Below are 19,376 nucleotides of genomic sequence, written 5' to 3' on the forward strand. Positions count from 1 at the left end.
CGTCATAATAATATCCAGCACCAATACTATGACTCAGCTCTGCTTAAGACGTTTCATCAAGCGTTTGCTGCGCTGTCAGATACAATTACTTGGGTATGTAAGTCTCAAGCCTACATCCTGAACTTACTCAGCGCCGCTGAACTAGGTATACCTAAAGATGTCTTGGATGAAGGCATTATTGTTTTTGACGGCATCAATGAAAGTGCCGATAAACTTAAGGAGCTATCCGGCGTACTGACCGCCGCAGTCTTAACCGACTCTTTTAGAATTCCTGCTCCTCCCGATGCTGACAAAACGGGGGAGAAAGAACAAGCTAGAACTCAGCAAGAGGCTCCTAGAAGCAGTCAGTCTAAGCAAAAGAAAAAGAAGTAGAAATAGGCTAGCTCATTTTTGTTTAACTTAGTCTATAGTCTCTATGTTCTTTTATGCTCATCTTTTGCTATGTATGCTGACTACTTTACTTTAATACAATACTTGCATCTTTTATCCTAACTTGAGTTATTTCATATGATGCTGAGTATTATGTTATTATATATCTTCAATTACATCAACTGTGTTTACTGTCTATAATACTTGTTAATTGTATCCCATGCTGATCAAATGTTTGACATTGTCCTGTATGCTTATAAAACACTGTCTAATAAGACCCATAGAACAAAACAATTACTCAGCGCTCTCTGAATGATAAACCTTCCGCTTAATACTGAGTAAAATAGAATATGTTCCATGAGCTGACCTATATCTAAAAACTGTCCTTAGACCTACTCGATTAAACCCTAGAATATTTAGAGTTAAAACTAAGTCAGTAGCTCAACCCTGACGGGGGAGTTTGCTAAGTAATAATAGGTCAACTATCATGGGGGAGCTCAACACTGAGTTCCTCGCTGAATAGTTTTGCCAACATCAAAATGGGGGAGTTTGTTGAAACACCTTTCCACATAATTTTGATTTGACAAAATTATCTAAGTAAAATTAAATATATTCTAAACACACTAAGTTTAAATGCTTTGATTTATTTAACTAATGTGTTTGTTCAATGTTGAGTTAAATTGTTTATAAGATATAAAGACTAAAAGACTTAAAGCCCAATACGGAAGTCAAAGCCCAACAGTTTGTTGAATTCTGTGAAGCCAGCGACATTGACCATAATTTTTCTGCTCCTAGGACGCCTCAACAAAATGGGGTTGTTGAAAGGAATAACAGAACCTTGGTTGAAATAGCCAGGACAATGCTGAGTGAGCATAGGCTTCCAAAGTACTTTTGGGGAGAAGCTGTTAACACAGCGTGCTATATTCTTAATAGGGCTCTTGTTAGACCTATACTAAAGAAAACCCCCTATGAACTTTGGAAAGGACGAAAGCCCAACATTGGATACTTTCGTGCCTTTGGCTGTAAATGTTTTATTTTAAACACCAAAGATAGCCTAGCTAAGTTTGACTCAAAAGCTGATGAAAGCTATCTTTTCAGGCTACTCAACAAACACCAAAGCATACAGAGTTTTCAATAAACGAACTCAAGTTTTAGAAGAGTCAGTACATGTTAAGTTCGACGAAACTAACCCTGCAGGAAGATATCTGTCGCTGACCGAGGATGATCCACACTCAGTACCCGCTGATCAAGATACAGCCGCTGAGTCATTCCCTCAAGGGCTGACCAAAGGTAAAAGTGAACCTCAAATTGTTTTCACTGACCAATCTATACCTGTAGAGACTATTGAAACACAGACAGCAAAAGACATCAATCTACCAAAGGAGATAAGGATACCAAGAGGACACTCAGAGAGTGCCATTCTTGATGCCGCTGAGAATACCCTGATGACAAGAAATCAACTCAGGAGATACCTCAGCAACGTAGCCTTCGTCTCAGTTCAGGAACCTAAGAACTTCGCTGATGCTGAGGAAGATGAATTCTGGATGAGCGCAATGCAAGAGGAACTTGACTAATTCAGAAGAAACGATGTATGGGAGTTAGTGCCACATCCAAGGAGTCAGAAGACCATGGGAACAAGATGGGTCTTCCGCAACAAGCTGGATGAGCAAGGAAATGTAGTCAGGAACAAAGCAAGGCTTGTAGCTCAGGGCTACAGTCAGCAAGAAGGTATTAACTACGGTGAGACCTTTGGCCCAGTGGCAAGGCTAGAGGCTATTAGAATTTTATGCGCTTATGCAAGTTATATGAACTTTAAACTGTTTCAAATGGATGTTAAGAGTGCATTCCTTAATGGAGTTATAAACGAGGAAGTTTATGTTAATCAACCTCCAGGGTTTGAGGATCCTAAGTTCCCAAACCACGTTTATAAACTCAAAAAGGCTCTGTACGGTCTCAAACAAGCACCACGTGCTTGGTATGAGAGGCTGACCAGTTTCCTGCTGACTAGAAACTATGTCAGAGGCAAAGCTGATACAACCTTATTCATTAAGAGAAAGGCTAAAGACACCCTGCTGACTCAAATATATGTTGATGATATTATTTTCGGTGCTACTAATGAGTCAATGTGCAAGGAATTTAGCAAGCAAATGCAGACTGAGTTTGAAATGTCATTGATGGGAGAAATCAACTTCTTCCTGGACTTCAAATCAAACAAGGGAAAAATGGCATCTTCATCAGTCAAGCTAAATATGCCAAGGAGATATTGAAGAAATATGATCTTGAAAATTGCAAGCCAATATCTACTCCTATGGGTACTGACACTGTCCTCTGCGCTGACGAGAATGGTAAGTCGGTAGACAGCAAATTGTATCGAGGTATGATAGGCTCTCTACTTTACTTAACAGCAAGCAGACCGGACATTCAGTTCTCAGTATGCTACTGTGCTAGATATCAATCTAACCGTAAGGAATCTCATTACATAGCTGTAAAAAGAATCCTTAGATATTTGCAAAGCTCAGTGAACGCAGGTTTATGGTATCCCAACACTCATGGTTTCACACTCGTTGGATACACTGACGCTGACTACGGACGAGACAAGCTTGAACGAAAAAGCACCTCTGGAGGATGTCACTTCTTAGGAAGCTGTCTTGTATCTTAGTTCAGCAAGAAGCAGGCGTCAGTAGCCTTATCTACCACTGAAGCTGAGTACATTGCTGCTGGACAATGTGTTGCTCAAGTCCTATGGATTAAGCAACAGCTTGAAGACTATGGTGTTCAAACAAAGACAATTGAGGTCAAATGTGACAACAAAAGTGCAATTGATCTATCCAAGAACCCAATTCAACACAGCAAGATGAAGCATGTCAGGATAAGACATCACTTCATTAGAGACCATGTACTCAAGGGTGAGATAAAGCTGACCTACGTCCCAATGGATGAGCAGCTTGCGGATATCTTCACAAAGCCACTGGCTCGTGAGCAGTTCAGTATACTGAAAGAAGCCATTGGTATGTTTAATCCTCTTCAGTAAATTCCAGCTCTTAATATATATTCATGCTGAGTGAATTAACATGCTGAATGATCTATTATTTACTGAGTGAATAGATGTATGCTGAGTGATTAATGCTGAATGAATGAATATCACATACTGAGCAAACATTGGCACCGAGTAGTTATCTCAAACTGAGAAATCATCCGTTTGTATAAAACTGACAACTTAGAATATAAAACGCTTAGTATTCTAAACGCTGAGTATAAGATCCGTTGCATTTAATGCTAGAACACGCGAATAGCTACCTAGGATGACGTATGCGCCGAATGTGTCATAAAAGCCAGGATCATTGTCGGTTGACAATCCCAAGGCAAAACTGAGACATGGATTCGATAAGATCCACTTTTCACCGCTATAAATAATGGGTAAATCCCCATTGTTATCTCTTTACGCTTACCGAATTTTCTGGCATAAGCATTCTCTCTCTAAAAACTCTCAAAACTTCCCGATCTTTCTCTGAAACTATGACTAAGGTTTCCGTTAACATCTCCGGTGCCGGTCATCCTAAGACAAGTTCCGATGAACCTTCCAGGCAAACTACTTCGCCTGAATCTACAAAGGTCACTACGCCGAGCAAAGGCAAAGCTGGCCAAGCCACCTCCTCTAAGGGAAAGCCGGCCAAGGTCAGAACCTACACCAAAGTCTTCGCAGACGTTAGAGAGTGGAAAATAGACTTCTCACGATGGTTCTCTGAGGCCTTCGTAACAACCGAGCAACCATTCTGTGAATGGATATCGAAGAATGGCTGGACCGAACTGTTCTCCATTAGAGATCCCACTTACCCTGACCTAATAAGGGAATTCTACCACAACTTACGGGTTGCTAACGATAACCAGGACTACCTAGTAATCGTGGTAAAGTAGAAAACAATCTTCATCAACCCTACCTACCTTGCCAATTTCTTAAATTGAAAAATGAGGGAACAAAGATGAGGAGAACTGGTGATCATGAAGGAACTGGGTATGTAGCCACCTTCTGCAAACCCCCTGGCCATTCTGGAGAAATCTCAAGTTCATCAATGGGCCAGCACCAAAAGATGGCACACTATCTGCTGACCAATTACATCTACCCCAAGATTAATTGCACTAGCTCAGCGACAAATTTTGAGCAATGCTTCATATGGCATATGCTGACCTATAAGCCCATCAATATGCCAGTTTTCTTAATTGCTGGCTTCCAGAGGAGCACTGGAACTCTTAGGCTGGGCTCATTCATAACTAGAATCCTCAAACACCATCAGGTTGACCTGTTCGAGGAAACTGAGGCCCAAGGCTCTGAGATCACAGCTGCTGCGCTGCGTGCCTTGAAATATGACCAACCGATTAAGATAGGAAAAAATGCTGATGAGGCTGATGAGGAGACAACTGTCCCAAAGAAGGGCAAAAGGACAAAGGCTCCAGCTGCCCGAAAGAGGAAAGCTGTTGGGACTCCTTTAAAGAAGGCTGAGCCTCAGGCCAAGAAGCCTAAGTCAGCTGCTCAAAAAGGTCAGGAGAGACCTAAGTCAGCTGAGAAGAGAAGCAGGCAAGATGAGCCTGATACAGAGGAAAGACTGGATGCTGAGCAACCTCTGAAGAAGAAGAAGTCTTCAGAGCTGACCCCAATTGATGCTATCCCCACTGACATCATTGTTCCTGGTGATTCTCACTTCACACAGTGTCAAGGAACTGAAGCTGAGCATCAAGAAGATGATGTGGAACTGGATGATCATTTCATCACTCAGGTGGAAGAAGAATTAGATAACTCAGATCAGGATGATGAGGAAGAAGAAGAAGAAGAAGACAGCGATCAGGATGACGCTGAGGAAATAGCGAGTGAAGAGGAAGCTGCTGACCCAACTAACACTGAGTTGGCTGCAGATAAAGTACAAGTACAAGCTAATCAGCCCAATGCCGATCAAGAAGAAACTTCTCCTTCTCACTCAGGAGAATCTATCCAAGCTGATCCCACTCCTCCTCGCAGAAGAAGATTAGTAAAGGCAAGTCAGAAAACAGTCATCGATCTCCCTGTTCAAAAGCCGACTAAAGATCCTTCTTCTCTGAAGCTGAAGTTTTTTAGTAAGCAAACCCCTTCTTCTCAACAAGCTTCTCTTGAAAAGCAAGCCTCTGGTTCTTCACAAAAGGAACAAGCCGACTTGAATGCTTTTGCTAACTCAACGAGCCAAACCGAGCAAGTTCTCGTCAATACTGCTGCTCCAAGCACTGTGCTGACTCAGAATATTCCTGCACCAATCATCACTGACAGCATTATGATTACTACTTCACCGACCATCACTACTGCCGATAAATCCTCTCTTCCAGAAAACCAAGTACAGCTTGAAAACACACTTCCAGTCACTGACCCTGTCATAACTCTGACTCCTCCACAAACTGGTCATACTGAGGAAACTAGGCAACATGATGATGAATCCCTCAACTATCTGCATGCCACCGAGTCTGGTAGAAAACTCATCAACTCGGTGCAGTCATTAATTAAGGACATTCATCAATCTGCTGAACCTACTGCTGGGTCTAGTAACAATGCATCAACTCAGCTGTCCCAGGTCACTCAGCTCTTAAATGAGGTTAAAGGACTGAAGGATCTGCTAAGTGATATGATCTCAATTCAATCACATCAGCCCAAGCAGGACTCAATAACTAAGCTGGTTGAGCTCCAACTGACAACTGTTCAACATCTTAACACTCTTCAAGGCCAATTCCAGACCTTGTCAGCTGCAAATACTCAGTATGCAACTTCTGATGAAGTTAAGATGCTCTTTGCCCAGCTTCACACTGAGCAAATCAAGACCAACAATCAGCTAGCCTCCTACTCTCAATGCTCGGTGGAGCAAATTAGCGAAGCAGTTCGTCTGCTGAACTTAAATAAACAAGAGATGGACACTGATCAGATGAAGCAGAATGAGATTCTGGTCACTACCCAAAGGACCTTCACACATGTGCGTCATAATAATATCCAGCGCCAATACTATGACTCAGCTCTGCTGAAGACGTTTCATCAAGCGTTTGCTGCGCTGTCAGATACAATTACTTGGGTATGTAAGTCTCAAGCCTACATCATGAGCTTACTCAGCGCCGCTGAACTAGGTATACCTAAAGATGTCTTGGATGAAGGCATTATTGTTTTTGACGGCATCAATGAAAGTGCCGATAAACTTAAGGAGCTGTCTGGCGTACTGACCGCCGCAGTCTTAACCGACTCTTTTAGAATTCCTGCTCCTCCCGATGCTGACAAAACGGGGGAGAAAGAACAAACTAGAACTCAGCAAGAGGCTCCTAGAAGCAGTCAGTCTAAGCAAAAGAAAAAGAAGTAGAAATAGGCTAGCTCATTTTTGTTTAACTTAGTCTGTAGTCTCTATGTTCTTTTATGCTCATCTTTTGCTATGTATGCTGACTACTTTATTTTAATACAATACTTGCATCTTTTATCCTAACTTGAGTTATTTCATATGATGCTGAGTATTATGTTATTATGTATCTTCAATTACATCAACTGTGTTTACTGTCTATAATACTTGTTGATTGTATCCCATGCTGATCAAATGTTTGACATTGTCCTGTATGCTTATAAAACACTGTCTAATAAGACCCATTGAACAAAACAATTACTCAGCGCTCTCTGAATGATAAACCTTCTGCTTAATACTGAGTAAAATAGAATATGTTCCATGAGCTGACCTATATCTGAAAACTGACCTTAGACCTACTCGATTAAACCCTAGAATGTTTAGAGTTAAAACTAAGTCAGTAGCTCAACCCTGACGGGGGAGTTTGCTAAGTAATAATATCATGGGGGAGCTCAACACTGAGTTCCTCGCTGAATAGTTTTGCCAACATCAAAATGGGGGAGTTTGTTGAAACACCTTTCCACATGATTTTGATTTGACAAAATTATCTAAGTAAAATTAAATATATTCTAAACACACTAAGTTTAAATGCTTTGATTTATTTAACTAATGTGTTTGTTCAATGTTGAGTTAAATTGTTTATAAGACATAAAGACTAAAAAACTTAAAGCCCAATACGGAAGTCAAAGCCCAAGTCAAACAGATCAAGACAACTCGGCCCGCATGTGCAAAACGCTGTCGTTATGATCAAAATGCAACTCAACAAGAGAAGGATCTAGAAGACCTTCGTTGAACAACTTCGGAGTGAAGCTGCTGAGTTGAATCGACAAAAGAGTACAAGACAGCAGCTGAGCAAGAACAACTTCCAGACAAAGTGTTTCCACTTTGGGTAAAGTTCAGAAGACACAGGACGCTGTCTAGTTGACCTTACCATAAATGGAGAGACATTCTGCCGAGCTGACTAAAAGCTGCTCAACACTGACCGAGGACAGAAGATACTCAAATCTGATTGGCCGAGAGCTCTGAGCAAAACTGAGTGACAACGACAGGAAGCTGTTTCCCTCCAACGGTTATTTCGAAATTCGAAATGACTGATGTCTCAGACGTCTCTATAAATAGTGCCCTTCAGTTGCTTCATTTCTAACACAGAACATTATCAAGCCATTACGCTGACCAAAATTCTACTCAAGTTCTGTGAAGAAAAGCAAAGCAAATTCTTACACCAAATTATATATCTTTCGTGTAAAAGTCTAGAGTGATTATTCAATCATCTAAGGTGTATTAGCAATTGTTGTTTAGGACAAATCTTTATCATTTCTAGAGATTAGAAAGGAGAGGCTGAGTACTCGGTTATAGTACTCAGCGAGAGATTAGGAGTGAGTAGAGGTATAGAGGAAGGTACTCTTATTATACTCAGCTTCTAAGTTGTAAAAGGTTTGATGCTCTACCGTTAAAGAGCTCAGTAGAGAATTCGAAAGCTTGGAACGTGTTCCGGGGACAGGACGTAGGCTTAGAGGCCGAACCTGGATAAATCTGCTGAGTAACATCTTTCTAACCTTAAACTCCTTCATATATATATTGCTTGCTTAAACAAAACTGACCAAGTAAAGAGGTCACGCTGAGTTGTGTGCATTGAGTATCTGAGTTCAGGAATAGACTCAAGTACTATCTCCTGACTCAAAGAAAGAAGCTGACTTAGTCACCAGTTGACTAAGCTAGTGTCTTAATTAACTCAACGCGTTGTGTAATCCTTTTTCAAAGAAAAAGAAGTCAGCCTTAACGTACTAAAATTTTAAATAGTTCCTATCCCCCCCTTGGAACTAACTTGTTACGTTATAAGGGACCAACAGAGTAATCCTTCTTTAATGCAATCTAACTCTCTCCTCTAACCTCCAGGTTTTGGCAGGTTTTGAGATATCTTTAATGCTAGTTTAATGCTAGTGAGTTACGCCGTATAGTCGTTCATTTCTTCTAAAGGCGGATCGCCATATGGGGCGGATCCCTTCCTTCTCTTACCAGGTGGATCTTTGTAAGGACCCGCGGAACGACACCGTATTTCCAACAATGAGCTGTGTGGCGGATCATAAGAAGGAATACCCAAGACGACACCGTATCTTTATCTGTACGCCATATATATCTTGGAGGCGAGCCTTTTCTCCCTTTAAACCCTCTTCGCTAGGGAATATCTCCAGCTTAGTCCTTCATGTTTCATAGCGGATGTTATCAATTGTGTTAATGCGCTGTTTGAAAGTGATTCTCTGATTGTTGTTAATAATGTCAATTCTATTGGGTCCGATCTAATCCGAGTTTGGTACTATTATACAAGATTGCAAAGTTATTTTGAGTAATAGACATGATTTCAAAGTGTCGTATTCTTCGAGGCTAGGGAACAGGGGGCTCATGTCGTTGCACAACATGCCCTGTCTAATGCTAGTGATTTTTTGTCCTTTTCTATTTCGGATTGGTTGCATGAAACTATTTATCTTGACTCAGTTTATTAATTTATTGATATTCTTTGATTCAAAAGAAATGAAGATTTAATTATTAATTTTAAAAGGTAAAAGTTTAATTGATAGTAAGATATAAGTTAATGAGTTAATTAGGTTTTAAGCTTTTTAAAATCTCAAGTCGCTTAAGATGATTTTGGGTTCGAATATATATGTAGAAAATTTTAATTAGAAAGATATCCATTTAAAGGAGTCTGACGAACCTCAAACCGAATAATCGGAATATTTTTTTTTTTTTTTTGATGAAAATAATCGGAATATTTAAAATAAAAGAAAAGCTTTTAAAATTCTTTTCAAAAAAAAAAAAAGCTTTTAAAATTAATACTTGTGTGATATATTAATTACTAATTTTATATGATTATGACGTTCATTGCATATTCACGACGTCGTTTGAAAGGAATAACTCTTCCATGGTTGTATCAGAGCCATCACATTGAGGTCGGAACCTCCATTAAAATTCTTTTAGCTCAAAGGTACAGAATTGGATCGCAGATTCAAGTTTTGGGGAAACTAATGACCGAGAAGCGTACCATCTCCTTTCTTTTTCCACTTGAGATCTCCGATAATCACCAGATCTGATCCGCGAAATCAACCCCGCGAAAGAGGAACAGAGAATTATAAGTTAATGGCTGGAGCAGCCTCTGCTCTGTTTCTCTTGGACATAAAAGGGCGCGTTTTAGTGTGGCGAGATTACCGTGGGGATGTTTCCGCCGTTCAAGCCGAACGTTTCTTCACCAAGCTGATCGAGAAAGAGGTTTGCTTCTTTCAAACATTTCCTTAATTCATTTTCCACAATTGATTCTTCTTTGTCTAATCAGACTCAGTTAGTTGAAGATTTTAGATTTTTTCAGGTTATTTTGTTACTCTTCTTGTTGCTATAAATTTTTGTAGCCAAAATGGTTTGCTTATTCTCCAATTTGGCATTTCCGTGTGACTTGCAGGGAGATCCGCAGTCTCAAGATCCTGTTGTGTATGATAATGGAGTCAGTTACATGTTTATACAGCACAGCAACGTTTACCTCATGACTGCGTCGCGGCAGAATTGCAATGCTGCTGGTCTCATCTCCTTTCTCCATCGCGTAGTCGATGTAAGCGCCTAACGGCGGTAATCATAATTTCAGCTAGTTCAGTTTTTACTGCTTATTGAGTTGTTGCTTTCGCTAGCGTGATACAGCTTTTTCTTACAGGTTTTTAAGCATTATTTCGAAGAATTAGAGGAGGAATCACTTAGGGATAACTTTGTAGTGGTGGTCAGTTGTCAATGCAATCTTCAATTTAACTGATTTTTCCTTTTTTTAATTCGGTTCTGATTATCTAATATCGCATAAGACGATGGTTGTTTTGCCTTTTTGTTTCTTAGTATGAGTTACTTGATGAAATGATGGACTTTGGCTACCCTCAGTATACTGAGGCAAGAATCCTTAGTGAATTTATCAAGACGGATGCCTACAGAATGGAAACTACACAGAGGCCTCCCATGGCGGTCACAAATGCAGTCTCTTGGCGCAGTGAAGGGATATTATACAAAAAGAATGAAGTACTTTTGTTTTTCTTTCATTTCCTTGAGCTGTACATGAGCGTCAAAATTTGTGACATGATAAACAAATATTTGTTTTCAGGTTTTCTTGGATGTGGTGGAAAGCGTTAATATACTTGTCAACAGCAATGGACAAGTAATTAGGTCAGATGTTGTCGGCGCACTCAAGATGAGAACTTATTTGAGGTGTGCTAGTTGCTTCCATGTTTTTCAAGTTAATATAATATCCGTTCTATTGTCAGTTTTATGTAAATTAGTATGTACGTCTGTTTGTTAATGGTGTAAACCTTTGAATCATATCCGAGTCTGTTTGTTAGTGGTGTAAACCTTTGAATCATATCCGAGTCTGTTTGTTAGTGGTGTAAACCTTTGAATCATATCCGAGAATCTAGTAATGTCTATGGAAATTATTTTTCAAAAAGTATGCTATCTTGCTCTGTAAAATTAGTCATTACATGCATGATTGTAATAACAGAAACATAGGGTACTGAGAAGGTATTTATGGACATAGTCATAACTGAGCAAAGTTACACGAATTAGCTTCTTTCCTATAAGTATAATATCTTGACCTCTTTAACTTTTGGCCTAATACTTGACAATTGTTAGCAAATCACATGCATCTTCTGTTTCAACATTCTATTGTTAGGAAGTGTTGATGTACATGTGGGTGCAGGGCAATTAGCTGAAAACTAAATATATCTATCAACTAATCAATTGCAGTGGCATGCCTGAGTGCAAGCTGGGCCTGAACGATAGAGTATTATTGGAGGCCCAAGGTCGTGCAACAAAGGGAAAGGCAATTGATTTGGAGGACATTAAATTTCATCAGTATGTAGCTTACTACCGAGGTCTACTTAAATTCTTGTGATATTTCTTCAAGTTGTCTGTGAAAAATGCTGATTTTTTTTGAGTCGAGATTGCTCATTTCAGTTTTTACTCCGTGTACTCATTTTAAATGCTGGCTTTTGGATTAGATGTGTTCGTTTGGCTCGATTTGAGAATGATCGCACAATATCCTTCATACCACCTGATGGGGCTTTTGATCTGATGACATATAGACTCAGTACTCAGGTTCATTGATAATTCGTCACATATGTGCACATATACATACATATTAAATTTTTCTGTCTTTGTATTCCATTTGACGAGTTCCATTATGCCTTTTCAGGTTAAGCCTCTGATTTGGGTGGAAGCTCAAGTTGAAAGGCATTCAAGAAGTCGTGTTGAGATTATGGTAAAAGCTAGAAGTCAGTTCAAGGAACGGAGGTAATAAAATTTTGATTAATGGTGTAATTATGTATCCCGCTTTTGTTCAGAGGTGAAGGTTTGCTGATGTATATGCTTACTGCTTGCTATAAACTTCTAATAATGCAGCACTGCAACAAATGTTGAGATTGAGTTACCTGTGCCAACTGATGCTTCCAATCCTAATGTTCGGACATCAATGGGGTCTGCATCATATGCACCTGAAAATGATGCATTAATGTGGAAAATTAAATCTTTTCCTGGTGGAAAGGTATGGTCTTTTTCCTTAAAAATGAATAAATGATTGAAGTTTTGAAATTATATTTGGTTCAAAAGAAATAATTGTTTATCCTTAAGACATTATTAGGATTCCTTCATATTGATATCATTTGCAAAATTCTATATTCAGGAGTACATGCTGAGGGCAGAGTTCCATCTTCCAAGTATAACTGCTGAAGAAGGAGTTCCTGAGAGAAAAGCTCCAATACGCGTTAAATTTGAGATACCGTATTTTACTGTTTCAGGGATACAGGTATTCCTAAATTGTTTGTTGCTCTCTATGATTTCAGGTTATTGTGGTGAAAGGCGTAATTTCAATTTTTCTTCTTATTTGAGAAGCAAGTCATCTGAAGTTTATTTTCACAAAACTTAATTGTTAATGGTCCATGTGCTGACATATAGAAAACTACTCCTTCTGTCCCATTATATAAGTTGTTTTAGAAAGTGATTTTTTTTTCCCCCAAAATCTAAGTCGTTCTAGTTTCCAAGAATTTTAGTTTAGTTTTTCAGTCCAATCCAAGCATTGAATTTTTGTCTTAGCCATCCTAGGTCATCAGATGAGCCATCATAAGGAGGCAGTCCACTTTAGAATATTTTGGCACAAAGTATCCTCCTTGGGCATCAGTGCTCTTCCTACCAAGTTTGCATCTCATTCTCTCTTTTTGCCTTATTCTGTTCCTTTTGAGTCCTTCCTGTACCCCATCCTCTTGATTCATTGCTATTAAATACACGACGAGGTGTTTTAAGGTACTGAATTCTCCCATAAGAGTTGGCTCGATACCTAGTTATTAGGTACTCACATTTGGGATCTAGTTAGGGGCCCTTTTTCCTCCTATTTTGAAGAACTGCTAAGATTCGCTAAGAGAGAACCTATGATCTCTAGAATTAATTTCCTACAAACTGAAGCTTGTTTATTTCATCATAATCTGTCCCTTAAAAAGGACTATAAGCTGAGGATAAAAAGAATAATCAGACTCCAACTTAAACAGAATTCTAATCTAATCAAATAAGCCTGGCAAAGTAAATCTAACTAATCCAGGTACTTGATACACTTGGAGTGGGCCCTGGGGTGGACTTAATCACCATATAATTTATCCTCTTGAGAAAATACATACCATGTCGAAATCTCATTTGTTTGGCATTGTCATCTTATGCTTATTCAGAATTTATAAGAAAAACTAGTTACTTTCAGCAACAGAGATAGACTGCTTCAATTCAGCGCTGTAACAAAATTTGGAGGGTAAATTACACCCATGGGCCCTCAACTTTAGCCTTACTTTCTTTCTTCATGGTCCCTCAACTTCAAAACCTGACATAAAAGTCCATGAACTTTGCTTTTTACTAACACAAAACTTAAAGGTTTAACCATTGACGACCTCAAAATGGAATAGTCTAAGAATTAAAGTTGTTTAGAACAACATTTCTCATGGAACCACCATTTTGGATTTTCCAAATCATCATTTACAAAATTTTCTCTCTTAACAGTTACTCTGTCTCCTAACCAGAAAACACCTAAATGACCTTAAAACCAAAAAGTTCAAGAATTAAAGTTGCTTAGGATATTATTTCCATAAACTCTACAGTGGAGGTTACTAGCCATTGGAGTGGTCACCTTGGTCAAAGGGAACAGTTTAGAGACTTTTATGCTAGGTTTTGAAGTTGAGGGTCCATAAAGAAAGTAAGGGCAACGTTGAGGGGCCATGGGTGTAAATTACCCATTATTCTGACTGTGAGCATCTGAATAAGATTGGGAGATGTTGATATCCTTCTGCGGAGGGGATTATCAGTTATATTGTTCTTGATAGACTTAAAAGTGTTTTTTTTTCTTTTTTTGGAGTTGATAGATTTGAAAATTGCATCCAAGAAGAGGAAGAACTCTTTTTTTGTTTGAAAAAAAGAATTTGGAGGAAGGGTTTAATAGTATCCTGATGTGCTACTTGTAGGGTGTTTCTGAAGAGTTCTCAGTTTACTACTAAACTGTAAAAAAAAAAAAAAAGGGCGGCCTGGTCGCATTACGCGTCCCCGCTGAGCGAGGGTCCGGGGAGGGGTCCCACCACAAGGGTGTATTGGGGGCAAGCCTTCCCTTGCCAATTTAATTGGTAAGAGGCCGCTCCTAAGACTCGAACCCGTGACCTCTGGTCACACGGCAACAACGTTTTACCGTTGCGCCAAGGCTCGCCCTCAGTTTACTAAACTGTAAAGTAAACAAAATTGACTTGGCTAACTGTCATTCTAGGAACTTACGTATAATGTTTCAAGGGGATCTTTACATGTGGGGCTTAGATCACCTCCTTCCCTAATTCCTTGAAAAAACATTTTACGAGCAATAGCTCTGCCGAATTTCTCTACAAAATTTGTGGAGATATGGTGCTCTGTAGGTGCATACTGGATAGCAATTTACTCCTTATATATGATATTGATATATATGTGGAGCGATCTCGTTATTTTGGTCTTGTTCTGTTAAATTGAGCTCTGTATTATGACAGAATAACCTACTATTAAGAGTTTTTTGTTAAGGACATTATTTAGTAACTACGTCTTTAGTATATGTAAGTACTAATCAGCAAACTTTTGAAGGCATCCATTGAAATTGCAAAATAAGACTGTTCAACAAGAAGGCATGAGTAGGATTTTGGAGATTATCATTCTTCATGTTCAGAGATTCTTATTTTTCAAGTTCGTTATTTATCTAAGCAAATTTTAAATAACTTGTAAACGAATGTGTTAGGTTCGGTACCTGAAGATAATCGAGAAAAGTGGCTACCAGGCGCTACCGTGGGTGAGGTATATAACTATGGCTGGTGAATACGAGCTTAGACTCATTTGAAATTGGCATTTCTGGTTCTGGTAAGTTTATCTGTGTGGCTAAATCTTGGGGGAAGTAAGAATCAGCAGATAAACGAGAACGCCATGGGAAGTTGATTTCCAGGTCCAGTGCTGTTGCCAAGGATATGATTTTACTTTGTAAACTCGCTGTTTCTTTTTCATGCTTCATTGTATGATTTAATGAATTTTGTTAGAGCTGATACCCATCTACAAAACTTTTTCGACCATTGTCTGGTTCCAACTATAAATTACTCGTTGTAATTCATATTTTTTTTTTACCTGTATTCGATACTGTGAACTGTTTGGAAAACCAAATGAATGATTCTTTTCTAGAGCTGTTAAATAGAACCAAATAATTACTAAATTTATACTTGGATCTATTACACATCTTAACTTGTTAATTTTGGACCCCTGATACTTTTATTTGCTGACATTGCATGATACGTATTTAAATGAAAGTTTGATTCGGCGGAAAATCAACTTTTGAAGTTTTGGAAAATAAGGGTGTCGAAAGTCCAAAGTTGATAAGTTTATGTGCCTGATTAGTTCAGGATGCTAAATAAATTTAAAGTGCGTGATTATGTATTAAGTCGATTTGGAAAGAGCTGAACACGTATTTTCAGAATCTTCACTCGAAGCATAGAATTTGATTGCAAATGAAAGTTGACCTGGAATGACATTATTACATGTCATTATCCACTCCAATGCTGGAAACTGCTAGGTTGTTGCAGGAAATTCGTCTACATAGACTTTTCAATGTTTGTGCATTTGAGAAATTATTAAATGAATTAAGAGTCAACATGGTTCTTGTTGTTGGCAGACAGTTTAGCTTAAATGGAATTTTAAGTATCAATTCAATCCCAATTTTCACCAACTTTAGGACTGAGTTGATAGAAAGTTAATCTCTCGTTAAATAGTTTCATTGACCTCTAATTTATTGCATGACTTTTCTATTTTCCCACTTACCCACTGAAATTTATGTGGTCTTTAATAGTTGCTTGCAACTACTCCATCCACTTATGAATTAGTAACATTTTGAGATCATCACACAAAACCAAATTCGTTTCACTTTCTCTCTTTGATCAAACCAAATTCCCCTTTTGGAAAGAATGCCTCTGATCAGGGTCACCGGTGTCGTCTCCGACGATACCGAAGACTCCCTCATAGAAGATATGCTGAAAAGGAAACCTCAAATTCACCAAGGAAGCACCTTTCCCACATCAAGTAGTATCACTAGCAATAGAGAAGAGAATTCATGTTCAGAAACTCCAATATCAAACTATGTTAAACTTCCTGATCATCTCAAGTCTTGCTTTGATTATTGCTGTATGTTCCCATATTCGATAGAGAGAGGAAAACTAATTCGGCTTTTGTTGGCTGAAGATCTGGTACCAGTAAAACCCGGGGAGATCATGGAACATACAGCAGAAAACATTGTCACAGAGTTAATCATCTCAGGAATGCTTCAACAAAAACTGGATAGAAGTGAGGATGAACTAACAGTACCTATCTCCTACCGCTGGCTGTCGATTATTCAAGTGCAGAAACAAGATTTTGTCACCCATGCTGCAGGTTTACTTCGTGCAGTGATCCGTGTTGACAGTAAAGGCATCAACCCCAAAATGAAAAGCCTTCCATTTCGTTCGCTGTTTGTACTTACAGCTGAGCGTTGTGGATCATCATCTCCGGGGTCTCCTAGAGGCCTATCTCGGGCTTCCATGGAAACAATTTGCAGGTTCCAGTTCGAGTTCCTGCTGGTGTTGGATTTGGATGGTAAGGTTGAGTATTTGCCTAATGAAATAGGTGAGTTAGTTCATCTGAAATACTTAGGCTTGGTTAACTCAAAACTCAATGAACTTCCACAGACAATAGGCAATCTTCAAAAACTGCAGACTTTGGACATCAGAATGTCCGGATACCTGCGAGAATTACCAGTACAAGTTCTAAACATTCACCAGTTGAGGCACTTACTGATGTCCACATCTTACAATGATGGCGAAGTTCGTGTCCCGAAAGGTATAAAAACATTGGTGAATCTTTATACTTGCAGTGGTGTTTATGCTGGAGATGGCATTGCTAGTGAATTGAGTTGCTTAACCGAACTAAGAGAACTCGGGGTTAAACGTGTAACTGATGAACATGCCAGTGAGCTATTTGCAGCCATCATGAAGATGGAAAAACTCATCTCCTTAACACTTGAAGCAGAAGAAAGCTACTTCGAAGATGAATGGTTTTCGCTTTTTCCTGAATTCGAATCATTTTCGCCTCCAACTCATCTTCGAGAACTTCATTTACGTGGCGGCCTAGTTGAAACTCCCATCTGGCTAGCCTCCATGTCAAGCCTTACCAAGTTAACTTTAAGCTCCTCCAATCTGCAAGATGAGAGGTCAATTTGGGGGTTTCAGTTTCTTCCGAAACTAAAACATCTTACGCTATGGGAAGCCTTCGAAGGGAAGAAGATTGGCAAGGAATTTTGCGCCGCAGGCGGGTTTCAGGAGCTGCAAAGTTTGATAATTGATTCTAATTTTATAGTGGAGTGGAGTGAGATTGAGAATGGTGCATTTCCAAAACTAAAATGTTTGAATTTGAGATGTTACAAGTTGAGGTTTCTTCCTGAAGGATTAGAAAACATTGCTACACTTGAGGAACTGTGTATTACTCCATTGCATGAAGACTTGGCTTACAGATTAAGGGGTGAAGAGAATTACAAGATCAAACACATTTCCAAACTTACAGCTTCTCCTCGACTTATAACAAGACTTCCAGCATGTTTTTATTCCGGAAGTCCACAGGATGTGCTGCTCCATGTCTGACCCTTCTCAGAATCCTCAGTTAGCTGAAATATGTCAAAGAAAACTATAGCTCAGGTCGAGAATTTCTATTGTACTCGACTAATACATCCGACCATTCAAAAGAAGGACGTACAACAGGTTTAAATTATAACATTATGGTGCTTATTCCTAAATCTGGTAACGCCTCTTCTATTGATCATTATTGGCCTATACTCAATAGAAATTTTGTTTTGAAATTTATTACCAAGATCATTGCTACTAGAATTATTTCTCCCTAACTAATTTGGTTTTATTCGGAATCAGAATATTCATCGTTTAACATGATCCTAAAAGTTTATGTTAAAAAGACGTTTAATACTATGGAATGGAATTTTATTTTGAAAGTCCTAGATGCGTTTGATTTCTCTTTTCATTTTTGGGATTGGATCCTCAGGGATTGGATCCTCAATGTGTTTTCTTCTGATAAAATTTCAATGAAGTTAAATGGCTTAGTAAAAGTTTATTTCCAATGCTCAAGGTTGTTCGGCAGGGCATCCTTTTTCCCCACTTTTGTTTCCTTAGCTGAGGATTTTCTTAGCATATTTGTTGATAATGGGAGCTTGGATCCTATGCAGTATGTTAGAGGCAGTCAATTCCCTACTTACTTGTTGTATGCGGATGATATCTTGTTATTTTGTAAAGCTTATGTTAAGAACATGCATGTGTTGTCTAATGGTTTTAAGATTTACGGAGACATTGAATTGGGTAAATTTTTAAAGCTAATTGCGCACAAGATTGCATCTAAGTTTGCGAAAGGGAAAGGGAAACTTCTTTCGATGGCTGGTCGTTTAGCCTTAATAAAATCAGTTATAACTAGCTAGCTCCTTACTACACTCTTTTGCAGTCTATAAGTGGCTGATTGATCCTCGAAGTCGTCTAAACAATGCAATTCAGAATTTCCTTTCATCGGAATCATAGATGTTGCTATCACGGATCAGATTCTAGGCGTTAAATGAGGTCTCGATGAACGGTGATGTCCTTTTTGCAAAAAGAGAAACCATGTTGCTCTCTTTGCTGCATTTCAGATGAAACCATCAACCATTTATTTGCTAGATGTGTTTTTCAAAGGAAATTTGGAATGCAAATTCTAGCCTTTTTAAGAAGCAAATAAATGCCTCCCGCTCTTTCATGGATATATTTTTGGGCACCATGGATTACAAAATTTCTACAGTGGTTACTGTAGTTTGGCTTATTTGGAAAATCCAGAATGGGGCATTCTCCAATGGGTTAGTTCTGAATAGTTTAACCACGCTTCGATCCTTATGGAAAATTATTCCGGAAGCGGATTTGCTTAATCATGGTAGGATGAGCCATTAGAGTACCAAAATGAACATTCTTTGCCAGCTTATGTTGACTCGCAGGATTCCTAGAGTCACGCAAGTGATAATGT

General features: G+C 38.9%; 2 protein-coding genes across 2 annotated transcripts; both read left to right on the top strand.

Annotated features, from left to right (window-relative positions):
• Positions 1-9,672: 9,672 nt before the first annotated feature.
• Positions 9,673-15,489, top strand: LOC136229320 (AP-1 complex subunit mu-2). Its single transcript, XM_066018029.1, has 11 exons — positions 9,673-10,022; positions 10,210-10,356; positions 10,456-10,518; positions 10,629-10,805; positions 10,888-10,991; positions 11,526-11,633; positions 11,780-11,876; positions 11,974-12,071; positions 12,180-12,321; positions 12,460-12,582; positions 15,058-15,489. Exons 1-11 carry the CDS (start codon positions 9,894-9,896, stop codon positions 15,154-15,156), a joined length of 1,287 nt encoding a protein of 428 aa, XP_065874101.1. The 5' UTR covers positions 9,673-9,893; the 3' UTR covers positions 15,157-15,489.
• A 551-nt stretch (positions 15,490-16,040) lies between these two features.
• On the top strand, positions 16,041-19,102 carry LOC136230729 (putative disease resistance protein At1g58400). The gene has a single exon (XM_066019897.1). It carries the CDS (start codon positions 16,265-16,267, stop codon positions 17,966-17,968), a length of 1,704 nt encoding a protein of 567 aa, XP_065875969.1. The 5' UTR covers positions 16,041-16,264; the 3' UTR covers positions 17,969-19,102.
• Positions 19,103-19,376: the final 274 nt, after the last annotated feature.

This window comes from Euphorbia lathyris, chromosome 5 (assembly GCF_963576675.1).
Source record: "Euphorbia lathyris chromosome 5, ddEupLath1.1, whole genome shotgun sequence".
Lineage (NCBI taxonomy): Eukaryota > Viridiplantae > Streptophyta > Magnoliopsida > Malpighiales > Euphorbiaceae > Euphorbia > Euphorbia lathyris.

What these genes read in the sequence shown, in the direction of transcription:
- LOC136229320 (XM_066018029.1), top strand. Translation starts at nt 9,894, where the DNA reads ATGGCTGGAGCAGCCTCTGCTCTGTTTCTCTTGGACATAAAAGGGCGC. An exon ending in TTCTCCATCGCGTAGTCGAT is followed by an intron (nt 10,357 to 10,455) that starts GTAAGCGCCTAA and finishes TTTTTCTTACAG; the next exon opens with GTTTTTAAGCATTATTTCGA. An exon ending in TATTATACAAAAAGAATGAA is followed by an intron (nt 10,806 to 10,887) that starts GTACTTTTGTTT and finishes ATTTGTTTTCAG; the next exon opens with GTTTTCTTGGATGTGGTGGA.
- LOC136230729 (XM_066019897.1), top strand. Translation starts at nt 16,265, where the DNA reads ATGCCTCTGATCAGGGTCACCGGTGTCGTCTCCGACGATACCGAAGAC.